General features: G+C 39.1%; 1 protein-coding gene across 3 annotated transcripts in view; it reads right to left on the reverse strand.

The window, feature by feature from the left end:
- The window catches only part of LOC106744435 (midnolin-B), a 39,117-nt gene that overhangs the window by 5,689 nt on the left and 11,849 nt on the right, over positions 1-21,579 (reverse strand). The window contains exons 2-4 of one of the 3 annotated variants that reach the window (XM_014619210.1): positions 13,214-13,301; positions 1,136-1,354; positions 185-1,054 (exon numbers count right to left, since the gene is read on the reverse strand). In XM_014619210.1, coding sequence (XP_014474696.1) covers positions 185-1,054; positions 1,136-1,354; positions 13,214-13,301 — 1,177 coding nt within the window. Of the gene's footprint in view, positions 1-184; positions 1,355-13,213; positions 13,302-21,579 lie in introns of all 3 variants that reach the window. The other 2 variants (XM_014619208.1, XM_014619209.1) reach the window with 2 other exon arrangements.

Consider the following 21,579-nt stretch of genomic DNA (forward strand, 5'->3'; position numbering starts at 1 on the left):
TAAAAAATCATTTTACACGAAATACAATACGCGATGGTTTTGAGAGCCCGACAATGCAACAAACTCGAATTCTCGGATATCAATGAACCATTTCACCTTGAAGAGACCAGACCCGGTCGTGGCGCATATCTCTCAATGGTCCGCGAATCAATGGTACACAACTGGCTCCGGTAATAATGTATACCTCTGCGAGGTCGACCCGCGAGGTGAATACCTCAGAGGAGAGCTGCTTGAGTTTCTGCGTGAGGTTGCGAGACGCTTCGGCGAGTGCTCGGGTGTCGAGGGTAGCCGGCTTAGCTGGCTGCTCCATCAGCGACGTGCAAGTTGGGCTCTGCGGGTCTCTCGACTCGGCGTTGTCCGTCATGACGACGCCATGACTCCTCGTGGCGTCCATACCGTTGGACTGCTGCTGCTGCTGCTGTAAACCGGTACAAAGCTTCTTCCTGGACGTCGTGTCGTAAGTGGTCAGGTCAACGCAGCCGTGGCTGTTGGAGGTAGACTGGTCCTGAATCGGGTGGTTAGAGGAGCAAGAAGAAGAGTTGGCAGAGGAGGAAGAGGCGGTGGTGGCGGAGGAGAAGGTAGTGGAATAGTATCTGATGCCGGGCTGCTTGTCCCTCGAGTGATGATGGTGGTGGTGGTAGTGGTGGTGATGAAGGCGATGATGGTGGTTGGTGTGATGGTGATGGTGATAGAGCGGGCAGGGTAGACAGGACGACCCGTTACCGCCGGTTGAGCCGTTGCTGGTGGGGGAAACGTGATTGCCGCGCGACGATTGCGACTGAGCGTTGTTGTTGTTACTATTATTATTGTTGTTGCAAGATGACGTCGTCGTCTGGCTGACGACGGCCGAGGTCGTCCGACCGGAGCACACCGGCGAACTGGTCGTGGTAGTCGTAGTGGTGGCGGTGGACAGACTGGTACCGCAATTAGCGGCAGCGTGCAGAGCGTTCGCCAAGCTGTTGATGAGATGCGACGTCCTGGCCGGCACACCGTTGCTCTGCAACTTGACGCCGCTGCTGCTCGACGAGCGTGTGAGCGCGGGACATCTTCTAGTCTGCAACGACGAGGTGACGTGACTGCCCGCTAAGTTGGACACGTGTGAGCTATTGCCGCTGCTATTGGACAAGCCACTGACGTTACTCTGGTTACTGTTGCCACCGGGCGAGCTCGCGGTCTGATTAGCAGCAGTCGGCGAGGCCGGGGTTACCGTCGACAGTTGCAGCTGGATCAACATCATGTGGTCGCCCAGTCGCATCGTCAGGTTCAACGGGGCCTTGCCGGATAAAAAGTCGTTCACCTGTGAATCATTCAGACTCTCCAAGGCCTGCATCACGCTCTGCTCCGGCCGCTGTGCCTGAAACAATGGACGAAAAGCACAGCGTGATAATCGTTATTTCAGATGCAATAAAAAGCGTGTTGATTCGTCTACATCTTATTAACGATAACAAATGATGCGCGCGACAACGCTATGGACGACGACCGGTCGTTATATACTAATTGTTATATTTATTAAAATAGTACGGTGTGTTGTATGTCACGGTAATTATAATAGTTACCACCAGATTATTACCGTAAGCGGAATTCGAAACGCTTGACACTAAAAATGTTCATTTTTTGCGTTTCGCTGGAAAGAACGATGTAATCTGCGATCGCGACCCGTCGTTAAACGGAAATACTCTGGTGAAACAAAATTTCGGGCAAGCTTCGCTCGTTCCTTGGTTAATCGACTGCCACTCGTGATCGCTCGTTCCGGAAAGGTTTAGCCGCGAGGTTCGATAGCATTACTTTTACGATCCAGCAGCGATCGAGCTCACGCTCGATTTTTTTTTTTCTTATGAGATTTCTTATGCTCGTGCAAGATGAGGCGCGAATCGATGAAACCGCGACGCGAGATAGAACGCGAGAGAAGACCTGCAGAAGAGAGGAAACCTCGCGGAACCGAGGCTCAGACAGGCATCCCTCGCGCACACCTAACGGACTTCCTTTCGCCGGACGGTCATCCGTCGGATTCGGTAATTCGACTCGCGAACTCGCGTCGAGGAAAGTCCCGTCCTCGCAGGAATCGCGGATCACCAAGTGAGCATTCCTTTAACAATCTAGAAGGATCCAGCGATGAGGAAGCACTCGATGAAAGAACGCGAATGAAAGGAAACACCGGCTGTTCGAGAGAACATGTGCGATTATTAACTGTGGATTATTGTTTGGACAGTTTGAGATCCATCTTTCCTTTGAAAAAATTTCATGCGTGAAAGCTCTCATATAATTTGGATAATTATTACATTAAGAAGATTGTAAGGCTCAGTGTCGTATTTTCAGTGGCGCATCAAGAGAGTATTCATGAATTTATTTGTCATGTATTTGTCAAGAAAAGTTCCTATACATTTATTTCGTTATTTAAATAATAAATGTTAATTTGAAAGAAAGTTGAGGTAAACATATACATAATATTACAAATACGGAAATATTATTTTTTATTTTTCTTATTAATGCTATATTTATGCATCGATTAATCTAATAAAGGTGTGCAAATAATAGAAAGAAGTATATAAGTGTTTAAATATATATCATATGTATTTCGAATATCATTATTAAATTGTGAACTTCAGACCACTGTATTTTCAAAATATAATGGTCAATTATTCTGAAATTTATGTAGCATAATGTACGCAGATTAGTCTTCAGTATTATAGTAATTTCTTATTAAAACCTTCTTTGAAAGATATTAAAAATAGAAGTTTAAAATAGCACGTTAATCTACAGGAACACATATGAAAGTGCCAACTTTAATTGCAAATATCGCAATTCTCGAATGGTAAATATTTTTCTAACTGTATGAAGTAGTTAGATACTTTTTTCAATGTAATTTCATCGAAATTTTCTTTATCAAATTTATTTCATTTTATAATCTGTTTAAAATCGTATAAAAAATTCCACTTGAAACACTCGATAAGCACAGCTCGAAGAGCAGATATCGTCTTTTCTTTGTTTATGGTTGCCATGAGATAATTATGTAGACTTGCCAAAAGTGCGTATATGTACAAGAATATATAAATACAATTTTATGATTCGGAAATTTATGCAGTAAACGTCTTGTTTGAGCGAGCAATATATCTATAAAATAAATGTATTGAAATTGACGATTTTTCGACGAGCTGTGCTGTCTCTTTTCGTAACTTTTGAATTTTCGATTTGCATATTCTGCAGATTAAGCGCTAAATTAAAATTCCGCTCTTCGCCTTCACCGCGAAATCGGACGAGTCGTTCGTTCGCTCGTGAACACAGCGGATGCCAAGCCGATCTCGTCGCTCGGTGAAACGCTCTTGCAAAACGATTAACCAATCGGTATCGGCGTCTCCCACAGCGAACTTCCTCGATGATGCGCAACGATCGATCGGATGAAACTCGCGACGGACCGTTTAAGAACCGTGGAGGATTTCAATCTGCCTTTTTAAAATGTCGAGAGAGAGGGGGGGGGGATTCGAAACTAGATTTTCGAATTAATTCTCTCTGACCGAAGGAAAAAGGCTTGGAAAGATGAGCCATTGTTGCACTCAATCCTTGAAATTTATGAGAAAGAGATTCGCGAAAATGAGCTTCATTTAATTGCTCGGAAAAATTCCTACGCACTCGTTGGGAGCAGATAGCAACTAGGGAGCGAGTGAAAGCAATAATAAAATACACAGGCCAACTATATTGAATGACCGACGGTCGTTCGCGTAATTGACGGTGAACTCTTGCTTGTTCCTTTTCACCACTTTTTAATTAGAACGGTTATATATAATAACAATGATAACACAGTAAAGTTTCACGCAGTGAAATTTCTACGAGAACAGTTTTCGTATATTCTTTATTTGATTGATACATTTTTCCAGATTTAAAATCCTTTTCTCTCCATAATAAAATATACGATAAATAAAAATATAATAAATATGAATCGAGTTTCGTCCCTTTTTTTGCGCAAATAATTTAACTTTTCGCTCGCTTCCATCTCCGGATAAAAAATTGCTCATCCACAAACGTCTCTTTTAATTAATTTTTGACCTTTTACTTCAAATTCTAAAACTGATGTTTTAACGATCGCCAGAAGTAATTGCGATAATAATCTCTCTGTCGAACCGATCATCCAACAGTTAATTGCGGTCAATCGGAGTATATTTCCGACGGAAATAGCCGACACACACCGAAGACGAGCCGCGATTGGTTCCGCCGGTCATCTTCGGCCGCGCAAAGTCAATTTACCGTAAAATAGGTGTGCATCCGCGCCTCTTAATGCGATAATCTCGTTTGTCGTTTAATCATGAGCCAAAACACCGGCTTCCCAGGATAAAGCAGTTAACTGTGCAACACGCTGACGACAACGACGCTAGCCGAGAGCCGTTTTCACGTAGTAAGGATCGTTCATAACGAGACTATCGTCTTTAATCCGGGCGCTTAAGTCATCGGGAAACATCCGACAACAGATACAATCGATGTGGCTGACTGGAAGAGGGAATCCCGCAAGCCAAAATCCTCGAATTACAAAGCAAGTTAACGTTTAATTTCCTCAAAAACATTCATAATATACACAATAAAAAATTTTACATTATAAACGTTTTATAAACATTTATTTTATGTTATAAAATGTTATATTTTGTATTGTATTATAAAATTTTATATTATAAATTTTATATTATAAAAATAATTTGATATTATATATTAAAAACGATCTACTGAAATGTTATATTATTACAATTATGGACAACATATGTTGACAAGGTGAACGTGTTATTTTAACATTATATTTTTCTGTACTTTTTGACACATATCTGTGTACTTTTTAACACATTCCCCATGTTAAAGTAACATCCCGAGTCGAAATTTTCAATTCCACATTAAGTATTCAAGTGGGAAAAATAGAAACAAATTGTAATACTAAAGGAGCACGATAAATACTTATTTAATGCTACACAGGAAATGAAGTCCTCCACAGCCTAAATTGTAGTTCTACATTATGTTTTCAAATGAAGAAAACGACAATAACTTCTCAATTTGTAATACCAAAGGAGCTAATAAAAGATACATAGAATAAGAACAATAAAAGACCTTTGAACATTTAATGTAGAATTAAATTAGACTTAAACTAGGATTTCGACCCGAGACAAGATTTCAGTGGACCGTTTTTAACAAAACTAAAATTTGTTTACTACCTACGCATCTTGCATTCTCACTTAGTTTTCACTTCCCAACGAGATGTGCGTCGAATCAATTCTGATCGTTACACGCACCTTTCACTCAAGCTTGTTAATATTGCTTTATTCGTCCGAATTGCGAATTTCGATCTGCGCCGCGATTTCACGCGCAAAAAATCCCGTTCTCCGCGAATGTTAAGTCGAATCGCAGCCTCGAGATCGGAAGATGCGACAGGCGCTATGCATACAAACGTCGTGCGCGTCGTCAGGACTGGTTTGAAAGTTACCAAATTAATCAGACTGCGGCCGAGATGGATTCTGCGGTTTCGCCAACGTCTAACGGTGATTTCGGGGAACCCCGACGCGAGAGAGCGCGGGACGAAGTCCGAAAAGCTGACCAGATCCTCCTCTCTTCTCTCTCGCACTCTCACGGTCGGTCGAGAACTCGACTCGGCCGAGGAAAAAAGAGGAACGCGGCGAGATAAAGCGAAAGGCTCTCTTCGATCGCGAGGCCAAGCTGCGGCGGCTGTGTGAACCCAGCGTTAGCTCTTCCCCCGTAACCACCCACGAACGATATCCACGGGGTGTGTCGGAAGATACGCATAAATTAGGCATAAACGAAAGCACCGTCGAATTTTTACGACGAGAAAACGCGGCCATCGGCATGATTAATCGCGACATGGAATGACATCTACATCTTGATCCGGCAATTAATTAATCGGTACACGAACGAACGAGTGGATCCAACGTAGGCACCGGATCTCGAGAAAGTCGGGAAAATAATAACGGAATAGAACACGCGCGCGTTCTTCCACGACACCCTGTGTATGCCTACCAATCGCGACTAGAGACGCAGAGGTGGAGGGAGCGAGAGGCGCGCGCGTATACATGCGCCGACTCGATCGCGCACGTACCCACACAGCGCTTTAAAATTGACTGCGGGTGACCGAGCGGGCGGTCCCCTTGACAGCCATGCGAACAAGTCTCAGTCACGATAAGGACCCGGGCTGGGCGCTGTTGCTAACGCCTCGAGCCCGGCCCGCTGCCGGCCGGAGTCAATTTCAGACTTCGAGCGAATGAGAGAAAGATCGTCAGCGTCGTCGTCCCACCTCCAGCCAACCCTTTAACCTGTAACCTGGAACTTGTTTTTTAGATATGCGCGGAACGTGGGATATTCTCCAACGCTTCAACTAACGTGTGCGATCGAGCCACTTCGCTTGAAAACACGCGCGAATATCATAAAATCCGAATTGCAAATGAAAACGAATCGCGACGACCCTCGCAATATCGGATGAACTATGATAAAAGATTGGCCGATTGGAGGGATTAAGTTGCATGTTGAGATGCGATTACAACGATAACAACGCGATCATTATGCGTGTTTCGCTCCTCCGATGCGGAAAATAAAGGATTATTGATTGGGCGCTTTAATATTGTAAACGCCAAGAACCGCCGAGAGGACCGAAGCGACGAGGACGGAAAATCGGGCCGCTAATAGCGTTGAAATCGAACTGATAGCAAAACTGGCACGCGATAAGAGAACGAACGGGATAGCGCGCGCTTCCAGATTGCGGGTCAATCTGGGGAGAGGGAGAAAAAGAGAGAGAGAGAAAGAGACTCGAAAACCGAGAAGAGGATTTCGAACGTTCCCCTAACCACGCGTAGAAATGTAGTGATAACATGAGAGTATCGATATTGAAACGGATATCAATCAAGAGTATCAATATCATTAGTGATAGTATCACAACAAAAATTTGTCTTTATATTTCACGTTTATCTTCGTATTTTTTATTCACAATGTTATCTCTACAAGCGTAAACTTTTTTGTATTCATTATACCATGAAAAAATTTTACCGTGAACTCAGATAAATAATAATAATAATATAAAATATCGATACTGGTATCAAAACTTAAAAAAAAAAACTTAAAATTAGAGGAAATAAAAATCAAGGAAATATTTGTCTTGCAAATTACTTTTAAGGATTTCATACGTTTACATCTTTTTACGATTTGTTATCTAAAAATCTTAAAAAGAATGTGTTAAAGCTCCTGTATCCTCGCTATGAATGTCTTTGCTTGAGAACGTCAAAAGTGAAAAATCGCGTGCTAAAAATTATTGCAGTATACGTAGAAATGAAACAATATACGCACAAAATGACGCTCATGATCGACTCCACATACTTGTAAAAGTGTCCGGACGTTTTCCTTTTATTTCAACAATCAATAACCGTAAAGTTAGCATGACAGAAATCACGAGAAAAAAAGAGATTTAAAACGCAAATTGCATGTTACACTAATTTTCATGAAGCAAAGATACATGATATCTTGAAAATCAATTAAATAAAGAAATAAGAAAACAAATCGAAACAAAGTAGCACTGATACGGAAACGAATATCGAAAGGAAAAATCGATATAAGAAAATACCCGTATTCCAGAGTCATTTTAAATTCTACATTAATCCCTTTGTCCACAATTTTGCTTTAAGACGAAAACAATAATTAAATTGACCAACTACGGTCGTTTATTAGAAGAATAATCGATCGTGGTTGGTCAATTTGTTTACTGCTTACGTCTTAATACAAAACTGTAAACAAGGGGACTTTTAAGTGGAAAAAAAGCAGAAATAAGTTCCTACTTACAACATCAAAGGAGCCCAATAAGCGCTCTTTTAATGCTACAAAAGAAATTTAGTCTTCCACAATCTAAATTTTAATTCTACATTAAGTCTTCAAATGGGGAAAACGGCAACAACTTCCCTATTTATTGCATCAAAGGAACACAATGAAGACCTTTAAACACTTAATGTAGAACTAAATTAGATTTAAAGTAGGACTAAATTTTCGACTCGATTAAAAGATAAATACCAATACCAGTATTATATCAATAGTATCACAACATCCCTAGCCACGCATCCCGCCGACGCGTTTCGCCTCTACGACATCCTCCTGTGTAATTCTTAAGCGGAAATGCACGGCGAGGGGAGAGTCGTTTCCGCGACGTTACACCTTGTTTCCCGGAGGCTTGGCGTTACGCGCGCGCGCGCGACTCACAGCACCTGTGCAGCCGGTTAAAAAGTCAGATTACGTTACGTTACGTTTGGCCAGACTTTGCGAAACGTTGCCGTATAGACGCCCGCGTCGCAACACGTGTTCGTTATTGGACGTCATGTGCGCGTATGCGCCCCAATTTCCGCGACAGATCGGCGTCACCACGCCTGCAACGAGCGCATTTTTCTCTTGTTCGGACTACAGTTTTTGTACCCTGTAAATTTCTCGCAGAGTGGGATCTCAGTGAAAAATAAGGGAAAATTCATTCGAAGCGACGGTAGAAATGCCGCCACTCGGAATCGTGAGACCGAATGTCTCGCTCAAGCTTAGAATGTATTCTGACCCTCTACAGATTTCAGCCGTAACGATTAACCCGTTAAAATCGCGTCTTCTAGACGTTCTGCTTTTTACGAGCCAAATTCCTCAAGTAAGTGTCTCAAACCGGTATTAATAGTCGAAATTTATCTCAAGTGAGACATCGAAGACTCGAGATTAAAGTTGAGTGTGAATTTTTCAGCGAAATCGCAATTGCAAATATAACGTCACGTATGTCATATGATTCAACTGAAAAACTCAGATTTAACTCTAAGAACCGTATTTAATAGTCGTTATTTGGACGCTGCTTCAGGTGGGACACTCAGATTTGAATTTCGAGTTAGGTGTGAATTTTTCAACTGAATTGTGATTGTAAAATCGTATATATATCATACCTATACAAAGATAAATCTCAAATATAATTCTAAATTTTAATAGCTTGTAGCAAATATATATTTAAATGCAATAATGTCTTAATTTATAAATGAATTACTGTATATAAGTGTAAAATGGTTCTAAATTTAAGAGAATATTTACTAGAATTATGTAATATTTTTTTCCATTGAAAGAACCTAGTGGTTTTAATTTAGATTTTTCTGTTTATAGAAGGAAAGAGTAAATATTTTCTAAAAATAAATTCTAATATTTTCGATATTATGAATTTAATATTTATTGCAATTTTTTAACACATACAAGTAAATTTCTTATACGAAGGAAATATCATATTGTATACGAAGAAAATATTGCGATAAAAATTACCACAAAATTGTTTAATGCTGGACCATACCGAAATTATGATTGCAATTATGTATTGTAATCTTTAGTGATGTGTACATATGAAATATATCGCTAAAGATTATAATACACATCATAATTTCTCTCATAATTCCGGTATAGTCCAATATTATAAAATTTTGTGGTAACTTCTATTTATAATATTTTCTCCGTGTGCAGGGTGTTGCATCAACATACGATCCATTATACGATGGGTTCATTGCCCAAAGGCACGCGCGTCCAGATAGCAATTTCGGATTTGTCGATATAGTCACTCGCATACCCTTTTTTTTTATTATGATAATTAGGAACGCTATAACTTCATTGGAAAGATACGACTATATCGACAAATCCGAAATTACCATCTGAATGGGTCTTATGTTGATGCAACACCCTGTATATAGCCAATTATATTTCTACTTTTAGGCTGCGTTCAGAAATTCTATTCGACGGGCAGAGTAGCATTTAATTGACCAATCAGGACAAAAAGAACAGAGATTTCTTCATCATGATTGGTTTATTAAATGCTACTCTACTTGTTGAATAGGGTTTTCGAACGCAACCCTAATAAATATCTGCCAAGGATTATTGGAATTTTATTTGGGTCAATATTAAAAGTTAATATTATTTGATCGATAATACATTCTCTCTCATTGTAACGACTACTAATACGGAAGTAAATTCAGATCTGCGTATTTCACATAAGACAAGTTTCAAGTAACGACTATTAATGCGAACCTCAGACATATAATGTAACGTACGCTTTTGTTCTCTTCGAGCGTCAACTCAAATAACCGCATACATCCCGCGCGAGCGCCAATTAAATACCAACGCGAGGCGTTCAAGTGAAATTGTTCCTGCGGTGATGGGACACGTCATAGATTCACTGTTCAATTTCGAGCAGAAATATTCACTCGGCGAACTTCGAAGTAAAGAATTCACTCGACGTGAGCGAAAAATCACTCGTGTGACTCGGCTATCCATTTCCGAGTGGAATTTCACTCCGAAAAATTTGCCGAGTATCGCACGATTCCGGAGATGAACGTGACCAAACGCCTTATCCGCGTATTTCCGCTGTTCGACGCGTTCCTTCTTAGCGACGGCGCTAATCGCTCGACGAGGTGTACCGAATGTACCGCAATATCCGTTGGCGTGTTATTACATCATTAACGCGATTGTACGAACACGTATCGCATTTATTAACGTCGTCTCGCTACCGAAAAGTCTGGCCGACTTGCGAAGGGCAGAAGACTCGACGAAGGTTCACGAATCGCCGGGCAGGATAAAGGCGTCGATATGCTGACCGAGAAACCAAGTGACCCGGCGATACACGCCGGGGGAGTTAACGGCGTTTGTCCGCGCGCGCGGATCGCGCCTTTCCGCGATACGTTCGTCGGGAGAGTCACCGAGCATCCTCTGCGGAACGACGACGACGACGGCGGCGACGAGCGAGCGAGGAACAGTTCCATGATGGAGAGAGACCAAGTGCCGAGCGAGAAAATCCGGGTTGTACGTTCGCGGACGCGAGGGAAAAAACAAATAGCGTTATGCCGGTGCACTCGCCGTGAGGAGCGCGGATCCCCAGTTGGAAGACATGTATCGAACGTTAAAATATGCCTTTCTGATTCTCAAGTGGGAACAACATAGTTGTTCGGATCGACGGTAGATGTAGTGAGCTTTTACATGAGGATAAGTAGCTGTCATAGCTAAAAATTCCTAGTTCCTACAGGTAAAAATTAGCTGTCCATATAAGCCGTCTACGACAAATGTTTTAAGCCCTCAGCCTTAAGAAATTGACCAATTACAGTGAATGTGATTCATCGAATGTGAAGAGAATGATCGACTACTAATTGGTCAATTTCTTAAGGCTCTAAGGCTTAAAACATTGTAGACCAGGATTGGTACAACTAAAATTTAGTTAATTTAGTTAATTCTTTTTGTTCCTGTATACCTACCTAATTTTTAGTTTCCACAGCTGAAAACTAGGTCTGGTAGTTAAATTTCATTGTTGTATTATATGGACAGCTAATTCCTTTTCTTCCGTGTAGCCTTTTGCTCTAAGCAGTAAATTGTATACGGAGAAAAATGATTTCGCTGTTGTATCGAAACCATCGTTGTCACTGCATATTCGTTGCAATAGCAATCAAATTTAGTTCGCTTAACTAAATTAGCGAATTATTCGTAATTAGAGTAAAAAAACAATTTTGTTATCAGGATAGAAATTATTCTACTAAATGAATTCGTCTTTAAAACACATTAATTTGTTGTTCAAATAGTATTTTCCTATATTTGCTAATTTATTCTTATAGCAAAATAATTTGTAAATTCAGCAAAACAATTCAGCGAATGGCAATTAATATTAACAAATCGTTATGCGCCCATATAGTAACTGACAGATTTTGCTGCGACAGCATAAAGTTTGCTGTGTCAGCCAATTCTTTTTCTCCGTAAACCTAATTTCTACGCTGAAAAAAAATTACTACATTCAAGTAAATATTTACTAAAAAGTATTGAAGTAGTTTATTTTATTTGGATTAGGTAAATATTACTTGAATGTAACACACTGAAAGAAAAAAAGTGCTACATTCAAATAATATTTATTTAGTCCAAATAAAATAAATTACTCTAATATTCCTTGGAAAATATTTATTTGAATGTAGCAATTTTTTTCAGTATAGCAAGAAACGTTTTAAGCACTATTAGACATCGCAATTTCTAAGATTTAAATATCATTGTGACTTGGCAGCACGAGGAACGTCTTTTGTCAGAAATTATGTTATATTTTATCGCTTAGAGCAAAAGATTGAAAGCTTACCACACCTATTGTGGACTTACACATTATACTCCTAAGAAAACGCGGGACTCGGAATTGAAAGAGCATACTTAACGTTCGCTACGCGTTTAAAACTGGCTGTACACCGAACTAACTAACAAGGAACGAACAGCAAATATAAACATTCGTTGATACAATATGGAAAATGTGTACGCCATAACACATCCGTATGAAACATTTCGCGCTAATTTGTTCTATAAAATAGTTTATCGAAGAAAATTCATATGCGTCTAGACGCGAATATATGTATATATATACTGAACAAAAAAACCAATATCGTTCAAGTAATATTTATTTGATTGAGAAGTAAAATGGTGAATCTAATACTTCTTGGCAAATATTTTCTAGAAATAAAAATATAATTGACCTTGTACAATATAATATTTCTTTTATAAGTAAACATTTACTTGTATATGTTAAAACAATTGTGACAAATATTAATTTCACTGAGAATGTCAGAATTTATTTTTTAAATATTTATTAGAATTTATTTTTTAATATTCACTGGACAGAAAAATCGAAATTTAAAACCACTAAGGTTTTCAATGAAAAAGAAGTATCACATAATTCTAATAAATATTCTCTCAAATTTAAAACCATATTATACTTACATGAAATACAAAGTTACAAATTAAAATATTACTGTGTTAGGTATTTTTTTCAAGCTATTAATAAATATATTAAAATAAAAAAAATATTATAAATATTATAAATAATAAAAATATAATACTAAAAGTGACTTAGGAACTACCTGATTGGCTGAGAAGCCACATTTAAGATACTTTTATCGATAAAAATGAATGGATCCATGTCTACAAAGGTTTAGTATTATGCTTCTCTGATGCTACAAATGGAAAGTTATTTCCGTTTTCTCCATTTGAAGACTCAATATACAGAATAAATAAATACTTAATGCAGGACCAAAATTTCGACTCGGTTGCACCGTTTCTGCACGGCGGTAACGAGGCACGATAAAAACCATGCGCTGATAACTACTCTACCATTATTGCACCAGTAGTAGGTTGTGATTTGACTAATACCCACGTGCGGATAGGACACGAGAGTTCAACTTACCAGTAGTCCGGTTTCCACGCTCGGCAGCAACGTCAGCCGACTACCATGTTGTAGGCCGTTTTCCTCGAGCGTTCCCTCACGCAGCTGCCTGAAACGAAAACGAGCACGACGTTGCGTTATCGTTGCGTTATCGTTGCCTCATCGATTCATCGACAGCGATCGCCGACACCTTGAGCATTGGAAAAAAGGGAGGAAAAAATATACATGAAAATCGATTCGACCTTCCCGCGACATTCCAGCCGCGTCCATTCTGCTTTCGGACCGGGTCCTTCAGGAGGCTCGCGAATACGGTGCGGCTATAAATCCGAAGCTGTTCGGAAGCTGTCGGAAGCGCTGCTCGGGCGTGCGTTAAACAAACTGTCGCTGTTAGACGCCTCGTGAAAACGCAACGTGGAAAGAAAGCGCAACTCGGACACAATGGCGGTGCCGAGGAGGACGGAGAGCAAAGGGCGAAGAGCGCGGCGATCGGCGCGATGAAAAATACTTGTATGCAACCGCCGACAGAATTGGGTCGATCGCTTTGCGTCGACACGAACCCATCGTCGTCGAGCCTCTTTCGCGTCTCTCTTCGGTCTTCTAAAATAAATCGCCTATGGACACCATTCGCCCCGTTTAGATTTCTCATGGACGAGCACCGAAAACGCGCTTCTTCGCGACAATGAGGAAATTTCGGTGCGAGAGGACACGTCGTCGTTAGAAACCCTAGAATCCGGCCATAAGGCAATTTTGTCAAAATCCTGCGAGAGAGAAGGATACGCACGCACGCATTCACTCACAAAATTCTCTTTCTCCTTAACCTTAAGCTTTTCTGATGCGTTCGCATCGATGTTTATGACAGTTCACGCTATAATAAGTGTTGCAGCTGTATACTTGAAACATTTTGAAAATTGTAAATGTGCCGCACCGTTTTGCAACAATTCGTCACTCAAAGGTTATATCACGAAGATATTTCCTTGAGATCCCGTACGCCGGGCTTTATGGACACAGAATGTTCCGCGTGAAAATTGGACACCAACAAACAATTATTTTCCTTGTGAGATTAGTAATCATGTATTACTTTATTATAATAAAGTAATAACTATAATGTTTATTAAAATCGGTCTAATAACACATTTGTTTTCCTTTGTATATATATTTTAATGTTTTATGTAAAAAGAATGATTTAATTCTTCTGAAACGTATTTTTTATTTCTCGCAAAAAATATGTTTATGTTAAGGTTAGTGTGAATCAAATGTGAACGGGAGTTGACAAAACATGGCGGACCAATCAAAACTAGCTTTCTTATGGCCAAACTCGAGGGTCTCTGGTTGTCGTTAGAGTCTGGACACCACCGACTTACTTCTGATTGGTCTACTAGTTTCTTATATGATCGAAAATGGCGGAATTGAGGATCGTCAATGAAGAAACTCTATCTGGAGCAAATCTTTATACGAAAAAGAAATTGCATATAACAGTATTTTCTTAACCTTCTAACGATAAGATTGCGGTCGGATGCGACCCAATGGCTTGTTTATTTTACAGCATGCATGCGCTGTTTCTCTCCTTAGGGAATATTTCACATAATTATTTACTTCTTTTACCCATTTTGTACATTGATTGCATGAAAAATGAACATAAAAATATTGGGTCCAACAACTTTATTGGATACACTGAAAATCTACCTTACCATTAGAGAGTTAATAAAATAAACATTTTCAAGAAATAACATTGCACTAATGGAGGATTCTTTTGGAAGTTATCTGGGGATATTAAGTAGGCGCCTTCATATATAAAACATTTCTGACAAACCAGACGCCATTTTCGATCAGAAAGTCGGAGGTGTACAGACCCTAACTTGAGAGACTCTAGTCATCGTCCTCGGTCGCCGCTTCTGTTAGAATTTCTCGGGACTGTTTGTCCGCACGATTAGATCTCACTTGAGTCAACAATTCAGGAAGTGTACGGATACCTCGGCTGACTCACTGCGCGCACGTGCACACGCACATAAGCGTTCATCCGACGTGCTAATAAGTGCGGGAAACGAGCGGATCACCAATTTCGAAAGCGATAAAGCAACGTCCGCCACACCAGGACGCTAAAACGCCATAACTAGCTGGGACGACGCAATGGAGAGAGAGATAAAGAGAAAGAAGGAAAAAAAAAGTGTTTTCTTTCGCGAGATTCCGCGGTGTATTTCTGACAACGAAGGACCAGCGTGCGCGCGCGACCCGATTCGCACGCCACGGCGCTATCGCGCGCGAGACTGCTGATGCAACCGCCGAGCGGAAATCGACCGAAATAAACACGCGTGCGTATGAACGCGCGATAAAGAGCCGCTTTAGAGCCACGAGTGAAAAAAAAAAGAGATACACGCCAAGTGTCCGCCAAGGGCGAACGCTCACGGAACAATGTGGCTCTTAATTACTTTATTTAAATCTCTCTTTCGATTTAGTTGTATTAATTGCTGCACACCACATCGCCGAATTTAAGCGGAAATTTTCTTTCGCTTTTTCCTCTCTCTCTCTCTCGGTCATATTCCACGAACGTGTGTCTCATTTTAACGTACCTAATTTGAAAATGTGATTAAACAAATAACCTGAGGCACGCCTAATTTAATCAACAACCTGATGATATAAATAACCCGTTTCTTTTTATTTTAGACTCGTCATCTCTCTCTCTCTCTCTCCTTTGTTGTCTGTCGGTTTTTCATTTCGCTGAAGGGAGAATCGTGTACATTAATGGAACTAAAAATACCTCGCTATCGACCAACATCGTTTAATTGCTAATCTACAACTCACCCCACTTTGTTTTCTTTTCCCCCCGCAGTATCTCAATAGCGAAAAGCGTATACAATTACGGTGCGATAGCTTCCGGTATATCGACCGATATCGATGTACCTGAAAATCAAACTTGACAAAAATACGTGCCTACATTTCACGAAACCGCGGCCTCGACACGCTCTCTCGCTGTCATTGACGGAGCCGATAACGCGATCCGCGCCTAGATTCGCGCACGGCAAGGTAAAAAGAAGGCGCCGGTAGATTAGACCGCACGACTCGCGGGTAATGCCGCCCGGATAACCGCGCTTTCATTTGGCGACCGGCCTCGCTCGTCGAACCTCGGTCGAAGGAACGAGACCTTGCCGAATGTAACAGCGGCTCTCCTTCTTTCGGTGCTATTTCCCGCGCTCGAAATAAAAGAGCCCGCAGCACGTATATATTCGGCGGGGAAAAGAGAGGAAAGAGAGAGAGAAAGTACGTTATTATACAATCGCGATTACGTTACCGATAATCTCGCTAGAATTTCTTATCAACCGCTCATCTCTACTACTACTAGGCGAATAAATACACGCGAATAATTTTATCAGTCGCGACGATAAAACGATTCCCTGAATTCCCTCGATCAATTTTTGAATTGTTATCATTTGTGTGTGTATGATAACTCCTGTTGTGTTTCCTGCGAATTTCACTAGTCGGTGTAGAGACACTTAAACGGTACACGTCATTCGCCGTTTTTTCCGCTGTTTTTAGCTCAGCTTTTTTTACGCTGTAGGAACGTTGCACGATCGGAGAACACTCGCGCGCTCGTGTATTCGCGAAGTGCCGACGTGTCGATTAGCGCAAACGCGCGCGCGATTGGGAAAGCACACGAATATTTCCCAGCGTCAGCATTTACGCGATCGGCCCCGCGTGAATAAATAACCGTGTAACTCGATTCTACGCCGCGCGTGGCTTTCGCGAGGGAAAATCAACGGACCTAATTAGTTAATATAACAACATTATATTAATCGCGCCAGTTGATCGCGTAGCGATTCAGCGGCCGAAACTATTCGATTAATCGGTTACTTAATTATCGCTCAAGTAACGGAAGTTCCCTCTTCCTCACACAGAGAGAAAAAGGTTTCCTTGGATTTGATATACGTGTTGACTTAGGTTTGTTTAATGTAAATAACATAATTTCACCTGGGAATCATCACCTCGAATCATTTCACACCTTAGCGGTTGAGCCTCACGTTGCAGTGGGTCTTTTGACCGATCGGGAATTCATGCCTACCTATTATCTGGATTTTTAGAGACCTAACTTGTGCAAGAATTCATAGTACAACCCGAGTCGAAATTATGATCCTACATTAAGTCTACTTCGTTCTACGTTAAGTATTCAAACGGAAAAACCGGAAATAACTTTCTACTTGTAGCATCAAAGAAGCACAATAGAAAACTTTTGAAGACTTAATGTAGAATTAAATACAGAGCTGCAAACCATTCACTGGTACAAAAAAAAAGTGAAATAGTGATTGATTCTTAGCAGAATAGGACAAAAAATAACTTCTTAGACATCAAAATAGCGACTAAAAGTGATATATTTTGTCAAATTCTAAGAATAACTAAGATCATTTGTATAAAAAAATAATATTTAATCTTATTTTTTTTTATTTATCTTTGGATAATTTAACATATAGCAAGTTCTTTTCACAGTACGATTTGAAAGTTCATAACAAGAAAAGATTATCGCGTGTATTTATTCGCCTAGTAGTAGTAGAGATGAGCGGTTGATAAGAAATTCTAGCGAGATTATCGGTAACGTAATCGCGATTGTATAAGAACACGAACAATACGTTTTTGGAGCAATCGACAGCAAATGAGGAGGCAAAAATATATATAATAGAATGCCTATATTTTACAAATCTAACGGTATTTCAGAAGAAAAAGTGATCTATTTTGGACGATAGTAAATTTTTTTGCTGATTTGTGAAGAAAAAGTGGTAAAAGGCGACTTGAGTGACTGAAAGGCAGCATTAACTAAACAGAACTAAATAGATTTATTGTAAAACTGAAATTTCGATTCAGGAAGTCTGTAAAAACTCGGGCTACAAAATGACACTAGTTCATGTTGCAAAATTCAAACATAGTATGAATTCGTAATATGAATACAGAATAATAATAAATTTGAATGAGGTTATGTGTACCCATATTTAGTAAACACCAAGCAACATTTACATTACATCTGATATTGACAGATAGAAATATCCAGAAAAATACAGAAATGCAATTATTAAATATTTATATTTATTGTTTATAATTAACATATATAGTTAACATTTATTATAATATAAAATGAATATTTTAAGCTACATTTTTTATCTAATGTTAAACACAAAAAATATCTGTATTTTTTTTTATTTATAATTGTTTTGTTTAGAAATACTTTTTGTTATACATTCATACAATAAAGTAAAAAAAATTACTTTTTACAATCGTGAATCAATATTAATAACTTCGCATGCGATCGTGATTTAGCTTTACATTCTTATAAAATGAATGTTATTTAATATATTTCCAGCCTTCTTTAATAATTATTATTTATGAACCTTTAGATATGTTACGATAGAAGAAAAAAAGATATCAATTTAAAAAACACTTATTGCCTATTTTTGATGGGATAGTACTACTATCCTTTTAATAATTACTCTTTACGAATCTTTAAATATGCTATGATAGAAGAAAGAAAATACTAATTTAAAAAAACACTTTTATTGCCTATTTTCAATGGGATAACATTGCTAACATAGTGATATATATCTTTCTAACGTAGTATTCTTCTTTCAAATAACTTCTTTCAAGTAATTTATTGCTTGTGATAACCATTGTAATGTGTGGATGAAAATACAAAATAAATATATTACTTCACCTAAAGATATTTATTGTTTAAGAAACCAAACAATCTTGTTTGTTGATCAAGAGTTTGTCGAATTAATTCGTTTCGTTGCTCCATTCCAACAGAAAAATATGCTTAAAGAAATTTTACTAAATCTAAAGAAATCTTTTTTTCTGCGTATGTATAAATAATCGACGAATTTTATTTTCGTAAAATATCCTCATTGAAAAATTGGTTATCGAGATACCCGGCATCTTCTGAATGAGAACTCTTCGCACAAAAAGCCCGCCTCCGCACATAATTCTACACGACTGGATTATCGTTCATAGTTCATACCAAACTAATAACGCCGCGGTCAGATTTAAAAATGAAACCTCGCTTGAGAACGCCAAGTTTTGCTCAGTCGACAGTTTGTCAACAACTATTATCTCTCTTCGTAATTCCTAAACTTGCTTATCAGCCGGGTCTAAAGTGCTCCCTCTTTCGGCTCTTGTACGCAGCGGCACAACGAATGTTTTACGTACATGAGTGTGTGTTACAATAAATCCCAACGAATAATCGATATCGCACGCATAACGACGGAGATACACAGCGCGTGCAACTTTTTTCTCTATGCGGATCATCCGAAAAATGATGGCGCCCGAGGCGCAGGTACCTCTTAATCCGCGGTATGTTACATCACGCGAAGGTAAGAAATACGAAGGAGAGATGCAAGCAGAGTTCGTTACGGGTGCACAGTCGAACGAGCTTAACGGTTTTTCGTCAAGATTCCGATCCGATTGGAACGTCGCTTTACACGTTCAAGAAGACGTTGACGACGATGATAAAAGTCGCCGATAACGCCAGCAACGTCTCGCAATATTTCGAAACGGGAGAGGGCGTCGATAGGCGAGAGAGAAAGAGAACCCGGAGAATGTGACACGAGCTCTGTCACGGGAGTCATCGTCGTCATTCGAGTCGCCTCCTCGTTCGTAGCGGTAAATTCCCGGTTTTTTTGTATAAATTAAACTAACGGGCTTGGCGTAATCGCGAAAATACGAAAGTAGCGAGAAGTGCGAACCTTCTCTCTCTCCTTCTCTATCGTTACAACGCGCCGTTTGGCGTAACACCCGACACAGTGGGAATTCCGATATTTTGCAGTGTGTTGATGCAAATAGGAGTAACGAGGCGATACAATTGCGGCGGCAAACGGGAAACCGCGTCGATTGGTACCGTTGTTCGCAGATTGTAATCGCGACAAATGAATAAATAAAGAGCTTATTGAACCGTGAATTTTGACAATATTCGATCCTATACAACACGGACAATCAGAACTCTGTAACAATATCAGAATCCGGCAAAAATATCTGGAGACTTTAATTACTTCTTGCAAGAGATCTTTAGTGAGAGTGTCGGATTTTCAGTGACGATTTAAGGGGCTCCTACATAAGTTTATTATTTACTGGAAGAAACTTTCTTGTGACTTTGTTTAACTATCTAAGTAATGAATGTTAATTTTTGGCCAAATTAAGACACATAATATTACAAATACAGAAATATTATTTATTGTTTATTTTTTTTATTCATATGACCGTTAAGCTAATAGAAGTGCACGCATAATAGAAAGTATAAATATTCAGATACTTGCATATATAAATATTTAAAATATGTATATATATGTACACATATATCGCAGGTATTACAGTAAAGTGTAAATTTCCTAAAACTATTTTCAAAATAAGATGGTCAATAATTCTGAAATTTTTGTATAATACTTTTATATTAATCCTGAATATCACAATAGTTTTTCATTAAAATCCTAATAGGTTTTAAAAGAAATTAAAAATTAAAATTAAAAATAGAATATTAACCCTTAGCTGACACACGGGGTTAAAAGTACCACAGAGTGTTTTTGAACGCAAATTTTTCATAGCTGCGCGCCAAATTTGGTTCTGTGGCGTCACCTAGTATTAGTCGAGGCTTGACCCAATATTGATAAATCAAACAATTATACACATTTTTTCTCGCTGAGGTCCAAAATATCCCCTATAGCACGTACGTTATTATTTTGACGTGTGTCAGCTAAGGGTTAACCTACAGAATTACGTATAAGAAGTGTTATTTTTAATTGGGCAGCTTCTGAATGGTCACCATTTTTTAACTTTACAGACGTGTAGATAGTATATCATCAGCGCTGCTATTCAATCACTTTAGTCACTTGTTCTTGACGTGTCACTAAAAAATTCAGTATCGTTCAAAATGGGTCACTATATATTCACATTTTTTTCATGAGCTACCGTTAGTTAAATTTATAAAATATAGGTGTTCTATATATATATTTTGACGCGTCTCTTTTAATAAAACTGCTCCGAAAACGTGTTTATATCGTTTATGCCTTTAATTTTTCCTTTCTATGAAACTGTACTTTGGAAAGAATTCGTTATATATTTTAAATTATCCAAAGATAAATCTGGGAAAGTAAGAATAAATATTACTTTTTTTTTTGCTTCAAAGGCCTTAGTTATTCCCAAAATTTGACAAAAAATTGTCATTTTTGGTCACTATTTTGATGTCTGAGATATCACTTTTTGTCACCTTTTCTGCCAAGAAGAAGTCGCTATTTCACTTCTTTTGTTCCGGTTGACTGGACAGCAGCGCTGTAATATCATCAATGCGATTAAAATTTAAAAGGAAATTCCTAAGAAAACAGTTTGAGGAACCAACTACTTTCAACATTCAAGCATCTCTTAAA

This window comes from Dinoponera quadriceps, unplaced genomic scaffold, assembly GCF_001313825.1.
Source record: "Dinoponera quadriceps isolate SergipeBrazil2010 unplaced genomic scaffold, ASM131382v1 scaffold777, whole genome shotgun sequence".
NCBI lineage: Eukaryota > Metazoa > Arthropoda > Insecta > Hymenoptera > Formicidae > Dinoponera > Dinoponera quadriceps.